Here is a 23673-nt window from a genome sequence, read left to right on the forward strand (position 1 = left end):
GTACAACTGCAACAGATTAGTCCACTGAAATAAATAAAACTAAAGCAGACAGAGCAGAGAGTCGTCTATGATGTGGAGAGTTTAATCCAGTCATGTCGGTCTTTTCATGTCAGGCTAATTGACTGCTGTTCAATCTGACCTTTTTTTATGCTGATCATAGTGATAGCTTCCCATCCAACTGAATTATTTATGAACTAGAGCGCAGTATAACCACACTAATTTGTTGTATAGAGATGCATATACTTATTACATATTACTGTGCCTGAAATGTGACAAGATACAGGAGATGTGTTCAGATTGCAGCCATTGTTAAGCATGAATATCGTAGCGCTAACAGGTCAATCAGCACCACGTTTGTTGTGGGAGCAGACCTGAAAGCAGCCATAATATAAAATGTAAATCAGATTTTATTGTCACACAGTACATTGTATTGTATTTAACCCATCCTAGTATTAGGATGCAGTGGGCAGCTACTATATAGCCCTCAGTTTGGGGGGTCTGGTGGCTTGCTCAAGCGATCCTGGTAGCTGGTAGCTGGAGAGGTGCCAGTTCACCTACCAATCCTCAGTCCGTACTTGAACCAGCGACCCTCCGGTTCACAAGCCAAGTGAACCGCCGCCCCCAACATTGACATGTCATCACCTTTATGTTGACTTGCCGAACTTGTTAGCAGTTATCAGTTGCTTACTTACAGTACACATCCAGCAGACACGGAGAACATTATCATGCATTTGAAGTCATGTTGACTGGAAACAAGGCTGATGAGAGCGGTGAGAGTGAACCAAAACAGTCAAATTGAAGGCCTGTAAAAACAAAACAGATAGCTGAAAGATGCTAAAATGATGTCGGGTGATAAATCTTTGTGGGTTCATCACTAGAGCAGATTTAAGGTAATCTTTAATTCTGTTCCCTAGTGGCATTGCGGAGAGATTTTACTTCCTGTCCTGAGCAACTTTCTTTGGAATTACTTTGTGTCACATGAATCCATTTAGAAGTTATACGTCTTCGTGCATTTCCCCCCACAATGGCTGGTTTTGTGCAGATTGATTCCTTTTTTTTAACACACAAACAAACAGGCCCAGTGAGATGAAAACAAACCCCCCCTCCTGCTCTATGGGCGAAGGTCCAAGTTTTGGGATAACAAATATCGACCCCCCCCCACAACCCCCTCCATGTGGTTAATGCTCCATGCATGCTGGAGACTGACTGTAGCTGCTGGAATTAGCTGGAGAGCTGGCTGGTTGGCTCGCCCTGAGTGAAACCATTGTGTGTGTGTGTAACCCCACAACACTGAGGTCAGAGAAAGGGAGAGTGTGTGTGTGTGTGTGTGTGTGTGTTTCAGTGTGTGTGTGCAGCAGACACAGTTTGGTTAAGGAGCCCATATTTACACAACCCAGAGAAAGGATAAATCCACCTTCTACCTTACAAGGTCTTGTGTGGAGAGCACGCAGGACTCTTTTCTGTTTTGTCTCTGAGCTCATGGCAGAAGTCACTCATACTGGGACACAGCAGTGTTGCCAGATCTTGCGAGAGAAACAAGCATACCAGGTCTAGAAACAAGCCCAAAAGAAGCATGAATTTCTTTTGGATTGCATGCATTGCATTTTTGCATTCGTTTTTAGCTTGTAACTTTAAATTTTTCTTGTCAACTAAACTTAAACAAGTTGAACATTTTATTTTATTTTTTTGAATCCAAGAAAACAGTGCTGCGTTTATGTTTTTCATTGCTAGCATGTTGAACCAGATCGGCACTTACAATTACAGCAAACTGCCTGCGAATCGTCGGAGGGAGACCAGAGCAAGCCCAAATAAGCAACTACTTTTTAGAAACAAGCCCAAAAAACGGCAACCCACGACTACCAATAGTTGTAAGCGACTTATCAAGCCCAAAGTCGCTTATAATAAGCAGACTTGGCAACTCTGGGACACAGGCTTTTACCCCTAAAGACATGTACATACATACGGACTGTTGGACCAATCACAACGCACGCATAACAATTCAGTAAATGCATATCTATGTATTTATTTGTTACATTTTGTTTTACAAAGTTAGGAAAGCAATGTTTAAATCAAGCCTGAAAGAATAAACCCAGTCACTGTCACACAGTGAGGCATGCAGCTTATTAATCAAACACTGGTATTGGATCGGTACTCCGTATCATCCGATACCCAAAGCCCAGGTATCGCTATCGGGACTGAAAGAGTCGGTTCGGAGAATCCCCAGTCTGGAGTAAGAGCCTCACCTAATGACTTAATGCAGCTGAAAGTGAGGTAAGAGAGATTGAGTTAATGATTAGAAAGGGATTTAGAGAGATGATAAGGAGTGAAAAGAGAGGGAGTGGAACAAGGAGGAGGCGAAGAGCGCAGACGGCGGGTTGTGTCATTCGTTGTGTTTAGCAGGATGATGTAAGACATAACAAGCTCTCTGAGCTCAAAAAGTGTTACAGCAAGTATCATGATACGCATTGAGGACATGTCAGAAGGACAAACTGTCAACAGTAGCAGACAAATCAGGGTTGTGAGATGAAGGCTCATTATCATAGAAAGTAAAATATCATTTAATGAGTAGTGTGTGTAATTACATCCATTTAATGTTGAGACTCTGCAAAAATCTGCATTTAGTGAAGTCCTTCTATTGTGTCTTAAAAGTCTTATTTTCTTAAAACGGGAAAACACTGTTAGTGTGATGAGACAATTTTGACTTTGATACAAATTAACCTGTGTGTGAGCTTTAAGTGTAATGATCTTGATTCTAAGAGGTGGGACCTAGTCATTGTTTTGCAAGTCACATATAAGTCCTGTGTGCCATTTGCGTGTCAATCTGTAATTTTTGACCCGCACATTTTTCTTTTTTGTTGACCATCACAGTTTTGTGCACAAAAAAATGATCTGTGGTATCCTTTTTTTCCAAGTGGTGCTCAGTAACGTAATGTTAGTTCTTCATGGTTCTCTCCTGCAGTGTTATGTTCGTTGATCCAGGAAATGAATTGACACTTTTTAGATAACATACTTTTTAATCTTTGGGTTTGGGGGAAGGTATCAAGTATTTTAAGTCACGAGTCATTGGTGTTAAAGTCCAAATCATGTATTTTTTTTTGTCTTTTTTTGATTTTGTCATTGAATTGAGTCATCAGATTTGTGTCTGGAGTCCACACCTCTGCTGCAATATAAGTTATTTTTTGATTTATGTGATTCTCATTCTACAAAATTGTTGTAACAAGTTGATTTTTTTTTTTGGGGAAGCAGGTTGAAATTATTTTATAGCATGGGCAATTTCTCTCACTTGTGTGAAAAAAAGGCTTTTAGAAATCAATAATAGACAAAAATGATTTGATAAGGTGAACTTTTTTTTTTTTTTTTTACCAGTGAAGGTCATATTAAGAGTGAAGCAAAAATATTCTGTGTTATGGAATTTGATGATTTGGAGGATTTATTTATCAAAAGCTTGCTGTGTTTTTGAACCCCTGCTGAAGTGCAGATCTTCAAGATGTCACTCTTGTTTGCTTCTAACCACCTGAGTCTGGTTGGGTATCAGGACAGTCTGAAGGTGACCCAAAGGGCGCTTTTTCACCATTAGTCTTCTTTAATCTTAATCTGTTTATTTGCCTGTTTGACTAACTAGCTGTGCCTGCAGCAGTAGCTGTTGCCACCACTGTGGTACCCAAAACCGTCCAGGGCTGGCAGCTCTGCAACATTGTTATCCTTCTTTGGAGGCCTTCTTGGCTTTGCTAAAGGAGATTACTACAATCCAAAAGGAAATGTTCTTCTATTCATTCAGGTTGTGTCGGCTCACTGTAATAAGTGTCTCGACCTTTAACTTTTTTTTAATTTTCTCAGATAAACCTTCCACTGTTTGACACACCACTCACAGCCGTAATATCTGCATGCGGAGACTGAATGAGATCCTGATGCTTCTCGTGATTAATTTAGTTAGTAGATTATCATCTTCTAAACAATAGTCCCACTGATATACTTGGCATTTGGGTGTGTGAAATGGCACCTCGGCTCCTTTCCCCTGAATGTCTCTGTTTATAAAAGTGTGTAGCCTAATGATGTTTGCAGAGGTGATCTTAATTGCAATTGCAAACTCCTGAAGTTAATAAAAGCGCCTATTCACGTATTTGCGGTTTCACATGCATCATGGTAGCATGTTGGCATGCAGCACAGCGGACGGTCGTGTCTAGAAGCTATTACGGAAATTGTGAAACTCTTGCAAGATAGTTAAGGTTAAGCATTGACCTCGAATAGTTAAGGTTAGGATAGGTCGTCGGGTAGAGAGGATGCAGGCCCAGTATGCTTGTGTACAATGCAAAATGACATCTGATTTTGTCATTCGCGAAATTCTATAGCTACTTTTATTTTGTTTCTGTAGCATCTTACCAATGTTAGCTGCCAAATGCTAATGCCAATGTTAATTTGTCATTGTAATCTAACATCAATGACTCTCTGACTTTAGCTACATGCTAATTTATGTAGCACTCTATACAAAATTTAGATTTCCATGTTGCATGCTATTTGTTGTGCAGAGAATTGGCTTGATCTTGCATTGTTTATGCTAGCGTCCCAGGTAACCTAATCCACTGAGTGATCCTATCATGCTGGCTGGTCTAATCTAGCGGATGACCTTGCAGACAGAGTAATACGGGGTTATATAAATGACTGGCTTGATGTCACACGAGGACTAATCACCATAATCTGACCCAGTCATTCATGGGACAGAGGAGGTGGATAGATGAATAAAATCTCTGAGGTAGCTACAGGCACGAGTATTCATCGTGAGGCAGATGAAATCCTGTTTGTGGGAAAGAAGAAGAACATCTGTATAGATATAAGTGGGAAAAAAAGAGAGAAATAGGAGCCACTGAGTGTGAACTGTATTATCTCCAGTCTGCGAGGCCTTTTAACCACAATATTCAGTCCTCCATTTCTCCCTCTGCATGGGAGAGAGAGAGAGAGACACCAGTCTAGTCAGTTATTTAAAGGCTTCCTATTCATAGCTCTTTATATAATCGCGGCAGTAAATTCCTTTATTTATTAATGTTATCACTGTACACACACGGAGACACAAAAGGGTCTCAGAGAGGGTTATTTACGAACATCACCACTGTTGCAGGGCAGGGTTATTGGTGTAATATTGATGCAGTGGACAAAAGACGAGACAAACCGCACCACCAGTATGTGATGATTGATGCCAGTCATTTCCAAAACTGTGGTCCGTGGACCATAAGGGTGTCGTCCAGAGGGTTCTGTGGTCATGTGAGTTTGTTTGCGTTTGTGATGGAAATGCAGAGTCGGCACAAACTTCAGTCTTTAAGACAAAGCCATGTTATGTGCGTTCATACGGGTGTGCATGTTTTCCCATGCACCAGGCGATAAGCTAGGTATGTGCGAGCTATTAGTGTAAGATATGTGAGGAATGCAGGGCTGAATGTGCGTGTGTGCGTGTGTGTGTTTGTTTGTCAGCACATTGCTCCCGACTCTCCCCCTCCAGGGAGGTGAAGTCATCAAAAACAAACCACCACAGAGCTCTCAGGTGATGGCGAGGGACAAAGAAACATCATGGGAAGCAAATTCTTTAAACCGGGGCTGAAAATAACAATTATAACCACAATGTTGTTTTGATAAATCAGTAGTTTAATCAACCACTTGTTTTATTTGTCCCAAAAGCACACACTTGTTGTGCAGCAGTGAAACAGAAACACATGATAAATTATGATGCACACATTAAAAACACATTATGTAGATACATTTAAGCAAAATGAGTGAGAAATATAGTTTAAACCATTTAAAAATAAGTTGAATTATGAATAAAAATATATCATCATAGTCATCATGTATGTGTGTGTGTGTATATATATATATATATATATGTATGTATGTGTGTATATATGTATGTATATATATATATATATTTATATCTATATCTATGTGTGTGTGTATACAGTATATATATTTATGTTAGCAAACCTTAGATAGATGAAGTTGTATGTTATACATCTTCTTTTTATTCACAGTGGGTGCCGTTCAACTAAAGAAACATACATTTGCTTTAAATGTTATGTGTTCTATGAGATTATTGGGTTGAACATTTTGATGAATAAACATACTAGTAATTTTAGCAATCGTGAAGTGACATTAAAATGGTTTTTAAATCAGATATCTGTAAATTCCACAGCTCCACAAACAGGTGAAGTTTCCGTGTGTTGTTGTTGTACTAAGTCGGATGTTTGTCTGTGTTAACACCTGTGAGTGTGCAGTGTGTTATCGAGCTCCCGTCACAGATGTTTTGTTTAATAAGATTCCCATGGCCTCCAGCAGGCCCAATATGGTAATAACTCAGACATAAACACAACACCTACGCCGCGTTAACACTTCACCAGCTCGTTCACAGCATCGCAGCCGGTAACCTCGGATCTCTGCAGTGATCTCAGCACAAGGCTAATGGGACATAAAGCTGCTGCAAATAATTCTCCTCATCCAGAGTGTTTTGAATCGCACACAAACACTGTTTCACTTTATGAAACGATAAATCATAACTGCACCCTGATCCTCAGGCTGTCAAATGAGAGCAGAGACATTTCCATCAAAGATAACAATGTTTTGTTATATTAATATTATCTAATTACCAAATCAATAATAGTTGTTGTGCAAAAATATATTTGTATGCACAAATAAGCTTAATAATAGCCACAAAATTGGGCCCAAATGAATTGTACAGTCTATGGAATACACACTCTTTAGGAATAAATCCTGCTTTCATGTAATTTTTCCTCTTGACATCAGTTTATTTTTCATAAAGCACAGAACAAGTTGGACTGTAGTACAGTCGTCAGTCAAACAGACTAGAAAATCTATGACGCCTAACAGCACGACATTCACACACGCACATAAACACACACAACAGCCCTAATAGCAGCCAGCGAGTGAAGCAGTAATGGCTGGCCTCGGGGTTATTTTATGTGTGTGTATTTAAGAAGGAGACTAGAAAAACATCTGCTCTCTCTCACTGCTGCCTGTTGACTTTGACAGCATATAACTGAAGGATGGATGGAATGATACTGACAGACTAATCTTGTACAGTACACTCATATATCTGGCTGAAATGATGAAGGTGGGAGCCGTTAAATTAAGTACAAAAGATCTGTTTGCGTAGAGAAAAGTAGAGGGCTGTTGTCAGACTTTTGGGGCTCTCACTAGTGCTCCATGTTTGCTCGTTTACAACAGCAATATACCGTATATCTTTTCCCGGGAAAGTGTTAAAGGTCACCGTGCTTTGCTCACAATTTATTATCATGGTCTCCATTTGCTTGTATGATCTGACATAAATACAAATTAAGGAAGACCCTATTTATCTTTTTTTTTTGGAAAACATTACTTCTAGCAACACTGCAACTGCCCATAAGGTACTGCAACTGCCAATAAGGTAGTTGCAGTGTAGTAGTAGGTGACCAGGTAGTAGTGACAAATGTCGAATATGTCTTTCTGGATAACTCTCCTACTAAGTAAAAAATACTGACAGAGGAACAACAATGATACAGTAAGTTATAGACTAACAAAATTAAGGTAGTACGTTGAGGTAGTGTCCGGGTCTGAGAAGTGAAGCGAATGCTGAATTGCCTTAAACCTGCATTCTTTCTAATAGCCAGCAGGGGGCGACTCCTCTGGTTGCAAAAAGATTGTATAGAAATCAATGAGAAAAGGACCATAAAAATGAGTTTATGGTCTCAATCGCTAGTTTCAAGTCTTCTTCAATACAGCATGATGTTCATTTAGTAACTTATGGTCCCATTTAGAGTCAAATAGACCATAAAGCAGGGTATGCTTTAGGGCGTGGCTAACTTGTAATTGACAGGTTGCTACCACGGCGTTGTCCGGTCCGAGAGTTGTCTGCGTTTCCGTCTTACAATTTTAACCGTTTCACAGAGTGTTTTCAGTTCATGAGAGTTAATTATAACCTTTTTTGTCGCCTTAAAATATCTTCTTCAGCGTTTGGTTGTACTTAGCTCCACGCTCTTGTGTCACTAACCCTGGTTGCAAAAAAAAACAGCATGGCGACGGCCGAAAACCAGAGATGGCAACAGCCAACATGCAGATCTTGAGGCTTCAAAACTGTAGTCCACAAACCAATAGGTGACTATGTCCACTTCTTGTATAGACTGTGTGGTTGTGTCCCACACTATTTCCAGACATGTTTAATTAACACAATTCAATAAACATAGACTTTATAAAAGAAGTAGACATCACTGTAAATGTAAGGATTAGCTGCATAGCAACCTGTATTCTTTACCTATTGTATTTCCATTCAGCCAGACTTTCGGTTTATGTTGCAACCGTGAACCTTAGAAAAGGTGCTGACTTGTTCTCTCGGACAGAAAAACAAACCACAAGTTAATCCCATTAATCCAAACTCCGAAAACATCAGAAATATATCGGCAACCTCAGGTCCTCCCCCATCTTTCATACTGCACGAACTGGACCAATGAAAACATCACTTCAGGTTGTTACAATCATTTACGCACATTATGATTTAACCAACCAAGATTTTTAAATTCCTGTCATTTTGAGTTGCCGCCTAAATGCACCACTATAACGAGTCTTTTTGCTGACCTACAGTATATTGGCGGTTACATAACATTACTGACAGATTTGCTGCTGATTGGCTTCATTGATCGCTCCTCTGGTAGCGAAAGGGCAGTCGCTGTGATGCTGTTCGGAGCTTCCTGTGTGATAGGTCAGTCTCAGTCTGAGGGCCCGCCTCCCTGCTGTCAGTCACATATGGTCGTATGTTAATGCAATTGGCAGATGGTGGAGGCATTAAAACAAAGCTGAATAAATACATTTTGACGTTTGTAGCCCGGCATTCACCAGATTTCACGCCTTAAATTTCTGTCTCAGTTTCAATCTCTCCCTCCGTCTGTGTCTCTCTCAGTAGGAGGTAGCCAGTTTACTGCAGTGGTGTTACATAACTCTGCTGACTAGAAGCAGCTGTGTGTGTGTGTGTGTGTGTGTGTGTGTGTGTGTGTGTGTGTGTGTGCATACATGTAGGCTTCATGCAATTTTAATGCCACCTTTTCACATAGAGAGGACGGTTGGTATTTAGTGGATAGCAACCGCCCTGTTCTGTGTTAAATGAGCTGAATGGACGACTTTAAAACCAGTTTCCACTCAATATAGAGCAGGTTTGTGTGTGTGTGTGTGTGCAAAGTAAAGCCCATCCTCCGTGTCCTCTAAAGAACAATCTGTCAGGATACACACACACATTCATAATAATAATAATAACTTTATTTATATGGCACCTTTCAAGAGCCTTACAGTTAAATTAAAGAATAATAGACCAAAAAATCCAAAACATAAAATATAAAACATTTACAACCAATGCCATCAGTTAGGATAAAGACATAATTGGGTTATTCAGTGCAATCATTTCCAAATGAGTTTAAAAATAAGCTGTTTGATTCATTCTCTTACAGTTTTTTAGGTACAATTTTCTTCTTTTTTTCCACCACTATTCTCCTTTTCTGCATTGAATTAGTAGCTTGTCGTCATCAGCTGAGCCACACACGGCCATGCATCGCTCAGTATTTCACTCTGCTAGGCACTTTGTTAATGATGACCTTGCTTGTGAGTCCCTGTGTGTGTGTGTGTGTGTGTCTGTTATGTGATTGATGCTCTCGCCATCTCTTACTGCTGGGAAGTACAATGACTCACTCCTTTCTTCCCTAACGTCTCTCTCTCTTTCTGTCTCTGCCCCTTCCTTCATCCACCACTCTCTTGAGAGCATAAATGTCGGCTGAAGTTAGCAGGTAGCACCATTCACCATAACCTTAAATTAGAGCAAACATGTCCTCTGAAGGTGGATAAAATCAGTCACTTTATAACAGTGTTGGAGTGCTCAAGATTGGTCTTGGCCTCAAGACAACTTTTTGAAGGTCTCGTCTCGGAATTGGCCGTATTTTTACTCTGTCTTGTCTCGGCCTCCGACAAAGAGGACTCTGGATTTTGATTTCAAAACCACAACTGCGGGGGAATCACTAAATTGCCTGTGCTTTGTCTGATTAATTTGTTAACGTCATTACTGTGAGTGCTCATAGAAAACAAAGGTTAAGTCCCACACATAAAATTCATCTCTGCTAAGCCTTTTCATTATTTTATAAAGACATCTCTTATGGTACACTTACACACACACACACACACACACTATAAGAGTTGAATGAAGAGGATTTGTTTTCTGTGGGTGTTTTTATGGGAATGTGGATCTTTCAGATCAGTTTGAGGAGTGCCTTTGGTTTGCATGTTCCACATTTTATCATAAGTGTGTCATGCAGTGCGGGACTCACACTGGTCTGGTCTTGGTCTTGGTCTTGACTTGGTCTCGGTTTAGGTGGTCTTCACTACAAAACAGTTTTATAATGCCAACAAGCTTAAAACACATTTTTTTTGACCATTTGAGATGCACCTGTATATTTGAAACGTTAATAACAGGGCTGTCAATTGATTGAATTATTTAATCGCACAACGCGTTATTATTGCGTTAACTTTGACAGACCTAGTTAATAATCATTAAAATACAATTTTTTTTTTTTTCCCTCTTTAGTTCACAACTGTTGCTGATGTACCAGCATCAGAAATCATTACTCAAACACCTGACTAAAGTATTGCTAGTGCGACAGCTTCATGTTCTCATACATTTTAGATAACTGATTGTCCCTTTTTAAGTCGAGGAATGTACAAAAGCGATCTAGTTAGCTGCAGAGACACAAATGGGCCTGCAGCCTGCAGCTATAATGTTGGCATGCAACGTACAACCAGATGCTTATCAATAATAGAATATTGGTGTTAATATTTCAAATCTGCTTCCAAAGTCCTTCTGTGGCATTTCTTTCCTCCTCTCTGAATGCTACACCTGACTCAGTTCACATGTTTTGTTTCGATCAAAAACACCTGCTTCCCCCTTTCCTTTCCTTTCCTTTCCTCGTGCTCTCCGTCCCTCACTCTCTCGCTCTCACCCTCCTTCCTTCCTGCCCACTTTCTCCCTTCGTGACCTCTGCCCTGCTCTCACTTTCACACCATTTCTCCGTCTCTTTTCGGGACGCGTGTCATTTTTCTTGCGGTTTTCTCACGCCAGCGCAGGATATGAAAGGATTGTTTTGTGTTTATGGGAGAATGGGAACAGATGAAGGGGAAAGAAGGAGAGAATGTGTTTGTTAAAGAAAAAGTCAGATTGTTTGAGTTTATAGGAGCTGGAAGGAGATATTGGACTTTTGTTTGGAGGAGCGATGGCAGAAGGGAGGTCAGAGAGTGGGATGGAGAGGTGTAGACATGAGGATGGAATGATGGTGGGTTTTGTTTACCGGATCGGAAACACAACATCGTTATCAGCATGAGAGCTGAAGTAGAAAACTCAGAGATGGGAATGGAGGGGTTAGAGAAAACATACATCCCTCGTGGCACATGATTACAGCTTTGAAAAGTGAATTTGTACTCTGCACTAGTTAAAATAACCCAAAATGTACACAGTGGTTTGAGATGTTTTGAAGAGTCAACATGTAAGATGAAGCAGTAAGGAGAAAATATTATAACGAAAATGCATTAAAGCATAAGATTGGCAATATTTAAAATTGTTCTTATTGATAACAATGCGTCTCTCAACATGGTCTCTTAGACCCAAGCCCATTTGTTCCCACCGAAGGTGCACATCTTTAAAAACAGCTCACAAATATTTAGTTTTATTTTTAAAAAAAGATTAAATAATTTCCTAAAACAGCTGGGCACTGTAGTTTTTATGCACGAACGTGCACTAAAAACGCGGCCGCCTTGTGACGTCAACAAAGCACGGAGAAGCTCAGATTACAACACACACAGAGGGAGAGTGACTTCATTCTCTGCTCAGGTAGACATAACTCCTCTATGTCTTTACATTATAGATGTTTGATGCTATATTAATGCTCTGGGTATCTTATAGAGAACCTTTAACGATAGCAGGACGGTGAAGGATTGACTGAAAATATAGTGCTTGTATTCACGGTAATAAATGAACAAGTCACTCAGTGCAACGGCGTGACTCATAGATGTGTTTTTAATAGTTTTTGGACAACAATGGAGCTCTACGGCACAGAGGAAAAAGCTATATAAGGCTTCGGATACACAGACAGGACTTGTTAGTAGCAGGATCAATTCATTGTTGGTTTTTGTCTTTTTCATAGGATTTGTTCAAAGTAGGAAAAATATGGTATATTGCCAGCCTTAATCTTTAAAGCCTACAGTCTTTGATATAACATTACGTACACTGGATATGTTGCATTAATCATAGTCTCCATGTTTGAGCAGTTTGACCAAAAGGAATTTAAGATCACATCTCAAACGAGCTAAAGGTGATTATCCATCAGTCCAATTTAAAACTGCTGCTTCTGACTTCTCGTCAAAGCAAATGGAAATCTGACACTTTAATTATCAATTATCTGGCCACTAATAAGCCACCATACCTTTTAATTTAAGCTTTTAATTTCGCTCTTACAGATTAAAGTTGGTAATAATGTTTAAAGTATCCTGTCAAGTCAGCTGAGGGCACTTTCTACAACTGGTTCTACTAATTCATGTAGCTTCAGGAAATAATTTCAAAACAAATCGTAGTGCAAAGTGCAAAAACAGAAATACAGTAATCCTTGTTCAGGACATCCTGAAAACAAGGAGAGGGCTGTTGTGAATATATGCAGCTTACACAGATCGTATCAACTGATCTCAGACTTCCCTTTAAAATAGGAAACAGTGGGCGTCATTTGTTAAAAATTATTTTTTTTAAAAAATGAAAGTCTGCAGGTATGTACAGTAGAAAAAGCTCAGGTAATGTTGGTTTTAAAGGTAAAAAGTGGTTTGATTTCAACATCAAATTCTGGGTCACGTGATTCTAAAAAGCATAATCTTCCCTGTTGAAGCGTTTTAAAAACACAATATCTGAGTGATTTCTCGTTTTTCACATTTTGTTTTTTTCTCCACACAATGTGATTTTAAAAAAAGACTCCCCCCAGTTTAAACAAGCCATGTCTAATCTACAATTTAATGATTAGAAAACAATTGGAACCACAAAGTTTTACTGTCTGGGTGTATTTCTGAGTGCAGGCGCGACGTGGAAAAACACCCATAAAGTCTACGCAGAGGTTGTGATGAATGGCCAGTCTGTACTCCAACAGTCACACATTGAGCTGTGTGTGTGTGTGTGTGTGTGTGTGTGTGGAGGAAATGTGCATAGTAAAATGAGAGCTTTGATGATAGATGGAGCAGATTGTACGTTTTTCTTTCCCACGATCAATCAACAACAATCACTGCCGTCTGTCGGCTTGAATTTGAACTTTTTCCGTCGGTCTCTCCATCCTTCCGGCTTTCGTCCTCCACGTTCCCTCCCTCCTTCTCTCACCTTATCATCTCCCATTTTAACATTTCTTTCATCTAAATCCTTTCTCACACTCCCTTTCTCTCTCTGTTTCCTCCCTCCCTGTCTCTTTACTCATTTCTTTTTCTCTCTTTCTGAAATACTTCCTGCGTCTTGATTCTCTCAGAATTGTTCCCTGTGTGTGTGTTTGTACCTACAGTACTATGAGTGTGTGGGAACTCCGCTATTATGGTAGGTCTGTGCTGTGTGTGTGTGTGTGTGTGTGTGTGTGTGTGGGAACAGAAACATGTCTTATTTACTAGGTTAGGTGTGTCTTTTCTGTATCGTTTGTGTGTGTGAGCTGGAACTCTATAATAGAAACTGTTTTCCTGTTTTGATGTTGACAAACCTACAGACAGACAGATTCCTATCTGCTGCTTTGTCTCCTGCTTTATGGCTGTGCCACTGTTTGAGTTGTGTGTATGTGCTTTTTGTGTGTGTAGACTGTATGTGTGTAACCAAATATCTTATTTTTCCGGACGTTTGTGTGTGTGTGTGTGTGTGTGTGTGTGTGTTTGTGTGTGAGAGAGAAAGAAAGGGGGAATAAAAATATAATGTCAGACAAACAGAGAGAGACAAAGCCACACAACAGGAAGCCCTGTGTGAATGGCGCGGCCATATTAGGAGCCAGGAAGTGAAGGTGATGGAGTCCTCGTGATGACAGGGTTCCCAAGACCTGGTCACCACGGCAACAGGGGTCAAGCCTTGTTTATGGCCCACTCATGAGAAACACATGTCGAGGTCGACAGTTGTACAGGACCTGTAAGGTTTCAAGTGAGCGCCAACGTGACACAATGCTAGTGGACTAAGATGTAGTCACTGTATCCCTGCTGGGGATGTTTGTTGCCCCCATGTTTCTTGTCCTTTTACGATAATCACTGCATGTGATTATCATAAAGTGGGCATGTCTGTAAAGGGGAGACTTGGTACCCATAATATAACCCATTTTCATTCACATATCTTGAGGTCAGAGGTCAATGGACCCCTTTGAAAATCACCATGCCAGTTTTTCCTCACTAAAATTTAGCGTAACTTCGTAGCGTTATTTAGCCTCCTTCCCGAAAAAGCAAGTATGACATGGTTGGTACCAATGGATTAATTTTCTGGTTTCATATGATACCACTATCTTCACTTCAGCTCTAAAACTGAGCCTGCTGCTGCTGATAAAAATATCCAGCTTCATCTGGAAGTTAGTGAGTTGTCACGATGATCCAGCCCAAATTTTTTCATTGCAAATCATGTTGTTTGTTCTGGCTCTGCTTTCACAGACTGCGAGACGTATAAAAGACCGTAATTCTTGCTGTAGAGAAACATGTGATTCATCAACAGTGGTGAAAACATGGAAATTATCACGATTGCAGCAGGGAGGTTTTCATATGACAGCAGTATTTTGTAAACAAACTCCCTCCCAAACTTCTCAGAAAATCTCAAATGCTGACAACAGCTCTATCAACATCACACTCCCCGACTGTGCTGAGTCATGCAATGATTTCCCTGAATTTACCAACCAACTGAGCTTTGTGTCTCCTAAAGTCTCATATTGGATGTCCTAGCTCAGTCACACCTCAGACTCTTCAAACTGATCTAAAGGTCTGTTAATGGATCTGTGCAGGAGGTGGGGGACATTTTTACAAAACCCCTCCATAATTAGATATCATGGCACTCAGTTATTGATGTTCGTGTCATTACAGAGGTCTGTTTGAGAAATCTGAAAATGCGTTTTAAATGTATAAGAGCCTAATGTCGCCTCAATCAAATTAGCTGCCATCAGCTCGCTCTCCAGCTTTATTCCATCTCTTATCAGTGGCATCTTCATCATATTGACCCACAGTAATCTGTACTGTCTCTCTTCGTATAGGATTACTGTAGATTTAATAAAAAAGTCTGAGGGGATTATGGCTTGAAATCATCTTTATCAATCAATCTTTTACCACAGATTAAAGCTAGGGTTGGTAATCTTCTTCAAATACATTTGTGTCATATTTGTTGAAATTCTCATTACCTCTCGACTGTAAGCAATAAATCAAATGCTCTTACAAAAAAAAATCGGCTATCTGTGGTTGTCGCAGGACTGTAATAAGCCTGTCCAAAAATTTCATTCATCTCGTACCAAACCTCTTAATTTTGTTCAACAAACTTTAAGCAGAAGTATTGATCACCTTCAAACTGCACTGAGACACAAGAGTGGGACGGACTCCCTGAGTCTCTCTTGTCTCTATATGAAAGGGATAGTGTGGCGGCCAAATGGCATCTAATGTATTTGTCTTCTCTTTTATTGAGCCGCATTAAGCGACAGTTTGACAGTGAGGCGCTGATAAAGTCCTGATTTAATTATCTGTGATTCAGCTGACTTCACTCAGCTAAAAGACCGTCTGCCTCCTCCTCCTCATCTTCCTCTTCTTCCCCTCGGCCGCTCAGTGAAATCATGTGTCCGAGGGCGTAGTCTGATGTTATTTTGTTATTTTGCCGTTGATAATGCATGCATGGCCGTGTAATGACTCGCAGATAACTGAAATGATTGATTTTTATTAATGTGAAATCACACTTTAGATGTTAGTCCAGGCTCAAGAATATTATTTCCAGTTTGAGGAATGTTTTAATTACGAGTTCAAAGAACAGACTACAAAATATCTTGGCAAATTAGTTTCCTCTGGTGTTCAATTTCATAATGTGGCTTTTAAAATATCTTTACGGCGGGATAATACAAATAAAAGTAGTGTAAAGTTTAACGAGTTGAGTGAATTTAAAGACTGAAATATACCAGATCCATCTCATCCTGGTTAACTGTTGCTGGTGCGAAAAATTGGCGTCAATCTTGGAAGTTAGTCCACAGATAATGGCAAACTAGTTGGGAAAGTAAGCAGTTACTGAACTTGCTTGACATCTATATCTAAAATGTTAAATAAGGACAGTGTGAAATATTTACTGACAGAACGCCCTAACATCAGCAGGTTTGCTAATTCAAATCTACGGCACCTATCATCTCACTTTTAAGACGCTGGATCCAGTTCTCTTTAAACATCCATGTTCAGGACACCTGCCCTCGAGACATAACAGCTGAATCAGCATGTGGAGCGTGTCAGGTATTAGCCTGTGAAAACAGTTTGGAGGTAAAGCAAACTTGCAAAGCAAACAGTTAGTGAGATGAAAGGTGCCGTCGATTTAGCTGTTTTGTCAGTAAGTATTTCACGCTGTCCCTATTTAACATTTGAGGGATCAAATCCAGGCACAGCTGTAGTGTGTTTATTTTAATCAGTGTGAAACTGTGCAATAAAAGTGGTTGATTGAATTTGATCTAATATTATAAATAATCCAATAATATTAGATTCTTTAAAGGTAAATGGTGTCAGAAATGTTTTTGTCAGTTATCATCTCTGATAATCTCATCTAGTGAATAGTTTTGCTTCTAAATCCCCGTCTGTCTCATCAGATCTTTTTCTGATTCAGAAATTAGTTAGTTTACTAATATACTGCAAAAAATGTGGCCTTTCTAAACACATGCATAATGAGCCTTTCTATAATACATGTGAACTCTTAATGTGCAGTATACAAATATCGTAAGGTGATAATAAAAAATAAAGAAATAAAAATGTTTCATTCGTCAACATATTTAGCAATACATTTATGTCTTAAGAAAATGTATATTATCATTTACTGTAGTTATGATGTCCGGTCACGAGTGGATAGGTTAGGTTAAGTTAGGTTATCTTTATTGTCCCATGAAGGGAAATGTGTTTTGCAGCCAGGTTACACATGAAAACAGAATACAAAAACACAACATCAATGACACATTAACACAATAAAACACAGAGCTAGAGCAGGGAATGGAAATTTGTACCCACGTATACATATACACATACAGTATACACTTGTGCAAATATGCAATAGTGCAAGGGAAGTGCAAAAAGTGCAGCCAGAGTGCTATATGCTATTGAGCATATTAATAGCACTTGGGATGAAGGAGACATGGAATCTATTAGTTCTCCTAACGGGTTTATTTTTATCTAATCTTTATTTAATCAGGCAGTCTCGTTGAGATTAACATCTTTTTTCCAAGAGAGACCTGAGAACAAGAAACATTCACAAGAACACACACATGAGCAAAACGGAAACAACACAATGAACAGAATTAAAAACAGTTACAAGATTCATGAAACAACATCAGATAATAAAGCTTTAAGGGGAATGTAAGACTCTAGTTTGAGGACAGTTTGCAGTTCATTCTATTTAAAAGGTGCATAATACCTGAAACCAGTTCTACCATCATTACACAACTTAATCTTAGATAACATGGGGGTTATCTAAGGTCAAGTAATTACTGGCTTGGCGCTGTACATACTGGATTTGAATGACAGAGGAGATGTGAGGTAGTATGTAAGCTTCAACAGTAGAGCTATTTCTTTGTGACTGTAAGGAGGCCCATCCAACCGTCTGATACAGAGAACAATGATGCAAGATTTCACAGACTGGAGGAAAACAACCAGTCACTGGAGCTGGAGCCTAGCCATCTCTGAGCAGCTGACAATCACTCGCAAACTCCGATCACTGTTGTACTGTTGATGTACTGTTTAGCTGTAAAATGAGAAAGTTTGTGACCCGGCAACCATGTTGAGATCAGTTGAGGAAATACCAAGCACCGCCCACCAGCCGGAGCAAACTTTCTTATTTTACAGCTGAACAGTACACTACAAGATGTTTCTGAAAACATTTGAGGCGAGAAATAGGCATTACAGTAGCAGAATATTGATTCATATTTGATCAGCACTGCCTAGTTTGACCGTTTGATCGGAGTTTGTGAGTGATTGACAGCTGCCTCTGTTGAATGAACAGCCAATAGGAACGCTCTCTCTCTGAAATCGCCTGTGATTGGCCAAGTCTCCCGTCACAGACTAGATTTTTTAAAGCCTGAAAACAGAGCGAAGAGGAGGTGCAGAAGTCTAGTTTTCTCAGAGTCAACTGTTGAATATAGATCTTGAATACACAACGGTTGCCCTGACACAACGTCCAGAGGGCAAAAGCTTGAACTCCTTCAGGAGTGGAAGGTCCTGTCAGTCCAGTATAGCAGTAGCCCTTCTAAGGACCTGCCTGTTATAAATGTCCAGGAGCATATAGCCTGACGCCTACCTGAAATCTAACTGGCCATTTTAACAAGACTACCAAGTCTGCTCTTGTGAAGATGTGAATGTGCTTGGTGAACTGCTGTCTAATGTGAATGTGTGCGTGGGAGTGTTTAAACAGTGTGTCTCCCGTTTCCTGACGGACATTTTCATGAGGATTAAGAACTGGTTTTGTTGTTGACAGGTTTGTGTGTGCAAGGTGTTGTCTGATATTCAAAGCTATTGAAAGCATATGTACTCAACAGTGTTTCCTTTATGTTGCTGCTTCCTGTGTGTGTTTATGGCTAAAGGCTACAAAGTTATTTCCATGGATCCATCCTTACCTGAGATCCTGTCATGCCACGCGTGTGTTTGTAGATCCTCACCTGGTGTCCGGCGGCGGTGGAAAGTTGAGGCTCAAAATAATCAAATATGTGCTCGGTAACAAAGTCACACACGCACATAACAGTCGGGGTTACTGTTTTCTTGTTGTGACTGTTACTCACAAAAGCCCAAGAAACTTGAACGTTGAGTCACCACGCTCATTTTTCTCTGAATTACCAGCACACAGGTGTTGCCGCTGCCGTCCTTTGTGTGATAATCCAGGCCGAAAGTTCACACAGACGCTCAATAGACCTGAGATAAAACCTCCTGTTGCGTACGGTTGCCGTGGCTTTCTCTCCTTTTTCTTCTTTGAGTGTGTTTTCACAGTCGGTGTTGAAAAAGTCAGCTTCGGGTCAACTCTTGGGTAACCTAGGCAACAGCACATACAATGGTCAATTTATGTTGCTGTATACTTCAACTGTTACTGCAACTACATTGTCATCATGAGTAGCACTTTTTTTAAATCGTATTTATTATAAATTATGTAAAAAAAAATAACATAACATAAATAACATCACAATTAGCAGGATATTGTTAACATAACGTTGATAAAAGTGCTGTCTCTTGTTCTAATTGTAAACCTGTCACAGTTGATTCCCTTCATTTGCCAAACAGTGATTAATATGAAGTTTGACTTTGGTAGAATATATAAATTACAAAGTAATATTCTAGAAAAATGTCATCCTTCCTGTTATCATCACCATTACATCAATTATTGATGTTTTATCACTTTGTTTTCAAAGTGCAATATTTAAATTCACCACAACTGACTGTTGTGTCACTGGGGGCCACTACCACAGTCAATGTGTTGTGCATTGTCTCTATTAGAAAAATAATAAAATGAAATAAATAAATAAATAAAATTATTTTTAAAAAGGCAGGTTTGTATACATTTAATGCATACTCTTGTTTTCCAATCAAAAAATCTTCACTTTAATTCAAACAAATCAAATAAAAAATGCTGCCTCTCACTCCTATAATTTGGATGTTACTTGCGCCCCCTGGTGGCTGACAGAAAAACTCCATCTGTTTATTGCTCATCTTTCGGCATCTGTCTCAATGTGGCTGAAAATCCCTGGATTAAGAGCTCTCTCAACCTGTCTACATCTCTGTCTATAACTCATATCTGTCTGTCTCTGTGTGTGTGTGCAGGTCTTCCAGAGCAGTACTACAGTCTGACGTGGTTCCTCAGTCCGGTCCTCGGCCTCATGTTCACTCCTCTGATCGGCTCGGCCAGCGACCGCTGCACTCTGCGATGGGGCAGGAGGAGACCCTTCATCCTGGCTCTATGTATAGGGACACTGATAGGAGTTGCACTCTTTCTGAATGGATCGCTGATGGGTGAGTGTGTGTTATTCAATATTTATATCCTGTATTTCAATGTGAACTTAAAAGTATATGTGCCTATCAATCATGAGTTTATTTCTGCTCTCTGGACCCTTGATCAGCTGCTGAAATCTTATCAATCAAGTCAACTAATGTTACCATAAAGCTAGTGTCTTCTAACATTTCTAATACGTCTGTCTCAGCATCAACACATATACTGTATACTGTATACAAAACAAACAAACACAAGGGGGAAAAATTCACAGAATTCTGACCTAGAAATATGAACGTTTACTTTGTGCCATCTGCTGAAAGCTGTTATCTAAACCACCTGAGACTGTCACAGCCTCAGCGGGAATTGAACACCAAACTCTGACAATCCAGATGCTGTTACTTTACCCAGCATGCACTTGTGCCACACAGGAAATAAAAGAACAGGGCAGCATCTTTCAGCATCACTTGCCAAGAGTCGTGTTCTCGCACAGAGACTGATGTTACCCTCAGTCTGACCCTCTGCTTATTACGTCACCCAAATGTCATTCCAAGGACACATACTGTACAACCAATCCAATCAATCAGATTGATCAATCATGATGCCACACAGATATTGATCTCTGGGTCAACTACATCAGTGTAGTTCCGGTTGTAATGTCATTAACCATGTGTGTCTGTACACACATAAACATAAACACACGCACAGAGACTACTGCAGTGTAAGGTTTGTGTCATCGGCGTGTCGTTGAATTTATTGATGGTGACAAACAGGCGCTTAAACTGATTGGTGTTGCAGTCAGCAGCTATTTTTAGACCTCACGTTTTTATCATCACATCCTTCTTGCACACATGTGAACCATAGACTGTATAAGAAGACGACGTAGTCACCGTGATGTCACCCATTGGTTTGTGCACTGCCGTTTAGAAGCCTCGAGTATCAGCATTTTGGCCGTCTTTTGCAACCGGAAGTGACAGGAGAGGGTGGAATTAAGTACAACTGAACACTGAATAGGACATTTTTAGGCGACCAAAATGTTACAGTTAACTTTCATGAACTGAAAACGCACTGTGAAAGGGTTAAAGTTGTAAAACACGGACACCTCCCAGACCGGACAACGCCGTGGTAGCGACCGGTATCCTGCTTTATGGTCTATTTGACTCTAAATGGGACCATAATTTACTAAATGAACATCATGCTGTATTGAAGAAGACTTGAAACCAGTGATTGAGACCATAAACTCATGTTTACAATGTTTACTGAGGTAATAAATCAAGTGAAAAGTAGGCTCATTTTCTCAAGAGATGAAAAATAACAACTGACCACCAACTCTTAAATTATATATCATCACACACAGTGTTTTCCAAAAGTCTGTGTGTTAGTGTGTTTTAAAAAAGTAGCCATTCTATTCGGTTTTGAAATTGTCTCACACATTTGAAATAATCTATGCAACAATTAGTGTTTTCAAATCCAAGTCAAGCCCATTGTTATGTCGTTTGAATGCATTTTCTGCTGGTACTATAGTTGGCAAAAATGTAATCAGCCTCTTGTCTCTGAGTGTATCTTCTCTATCAAATCAGGCAAAAGGAAGTCAACCACATGGCACTTTAATAGAGTATACATTATCATTATTAATTAATTGGCATGCAGCACTGTTGTTATCGGAGCCCTGAATTGTAGGGATGCACGATTTATCAGTGTCTGATCTTAGTATAGTATCTTGAATTATTCTCATTGTTTCAATAATTTAATTTCAGATGATGATTACGTCTTATAATAAGGATCCTTTTCTTAATATATTAGAATGAATAAACATGGCAAGTATGATAATGTCGCAGGCAATTGCATCGCTGTACTTCAAGAAAGAAAAAGACACGGTAACAAAAAATGTCATTAATATGGCTCTTTTAATAAGATGTTTTCAGTTACCGCCTTAGTATTGGACCACAGCAGCTGGTTATTGTTATCGGTCTCATATCTCATATCTCATATAATATAATAGAGTTTACATGTTCCATCAAATGTGGACCAAATGGGTAAAAATGTACAGTGCAACAATAGCCGACCGGACCTTTTAAATGTCTCTAAATAGAACAAAGTGAAATGAATTGTCAAAGGAGTTATAAATAACAAGAACAAACTGTTTTCTGTCAGCAGATTATATTCAACTCTGTTCTGTTCTACCTCCATTCTTCTGCACAGAGGTTGGCACAGGTCGTTTTAGGGCACCGGGGTGTGTGTGTGTGTGTATGTGTGTGAGTGTGTGTGAGCACCTTGCCAGAGGGGTTGACATGGGAAAAACTGTGTGCTGTATCTGTGTGGGAGAAATGAGATAATAACAGAGAGAAAGTGTACGTTTCCATGGTTATATATATATATATGTATATATATATGAATGTGTGTGAACAACACAGGGTGACATGGGAAAACTGTAGTAACCTGTAGGCCTATGAGTGTGTGTGAGTGTGTGTGTGTGTTGACATGGGAACACAGGAGCAGGCAGTTCACAGGGAAATGCTTCCTGTTTGCTTCCCCCTTTCCACCAATCACAATTCACTTCCTGTCTGTCTGCCTGGCTAGTGAGTAGTGCCGCTCCATTGTCCCACACACACACACACACAAACACACACTCTGCTGTTCCTTCTATGAACGTTTGTTTCCCCGATGTTAATGGATTTCACTTGGTAAAGTCATGCTGCGTCACACTCTCTCTCTCACACATACACGTATACACATGTTCCTAAAGCTTTCCCATGTCACTCTGCGTTGTTTTCATACATTCATACAATTTCACACACTCAGGCCCTCGGACACAAACGCACGTCGTGCAGCTCGAGGGCAGGACCGGGTCACAAATGTAATGAGAAGCACAAGGTCACACACATCATGCAAAGCAGTATGGGAAATGTGCGGTGACCCATTTGCGTATGTGTTTGCGTTTGTGTTGTGCAGCTGTTGTAACTCACTATTCAGCTATTGATCACATGTGCAGCTCTGACCAGGGTCACATCAGTGTAACAATTCCAGATGTTTGTATGTGGATGCAGAGAGTGATAATATTTCCTATTTTAATATTAATTTGTAAAATTAAGATTGTATGTATTTGTTGTATGTATTATTTTTATTTTTTTTATTTTTTTTATTTTTATTTAATAAACATAGGGACCATGTACAGATTAAAACATAAATGTCACCATTTCATGCACCATACCAGATTATAGCTTTAAGCTTTATTATTACGACTTTTATTCCATTTCTGTTGATATTTATTGGCCTTTTTTTAACCATATAACAATAATATACCTTATTTTCTCAGTTATTCGTCTTATTGGTGACAAATATCTTAAAATATGGACAAATAAATTAATCTATCTACATGGCTTGATACCACTAGTCATGTTTAGTGGGAAATATTTTGTCATTTGGGTGAACTGACCCAATTCCTAAGC

At 39.6% G+C, this 23673-nt stretch overlaps 1 protein-coding gene across 2 annotated transcripts in view; it reads left to right on the forward strand.

Annotated features, from left to right (window-relative positions):
- LOC119502842 (solute carrier family 45 member 4) overlaps nt 1–23673 on the forward strand; it is a 59453-nt gene that overhangs the window by 25964 nt on the left and 9816 nt on the right. For both annotated transcript variants that reach the window (XR_005210187.1, XM_037794071.1), the window contains exon 4: nt 20059–20247. Coding sequence is in view for 1 of the 2 variants with exons in the window: in XM_037794071.1 (XP_037649999.1) it covers nt 20059–20247 (189 nt within the window). In the remaining variant the exon portion in view is untranslated. The remainder of the gene's footprint in view (nt 1–20058; nt 20248–23673) is intronic.

This window comes from Sebastes umbrosus, chromosome 15, assembly GCF_015220745.1.
Source record: "Sebastes umbrosus isolate fSebUmb1 chromosome 15, fSebUmb1.pri, whole genome shotgun sequence".
In the NCBI taxonomy this organism is placed as follows: domain Eukaryota; kingdom Metazoa; phylum Chordata; class Actinopteri; order Perciformes; family Sebastidae; genus Sebastes; species Sebastes umbrosus.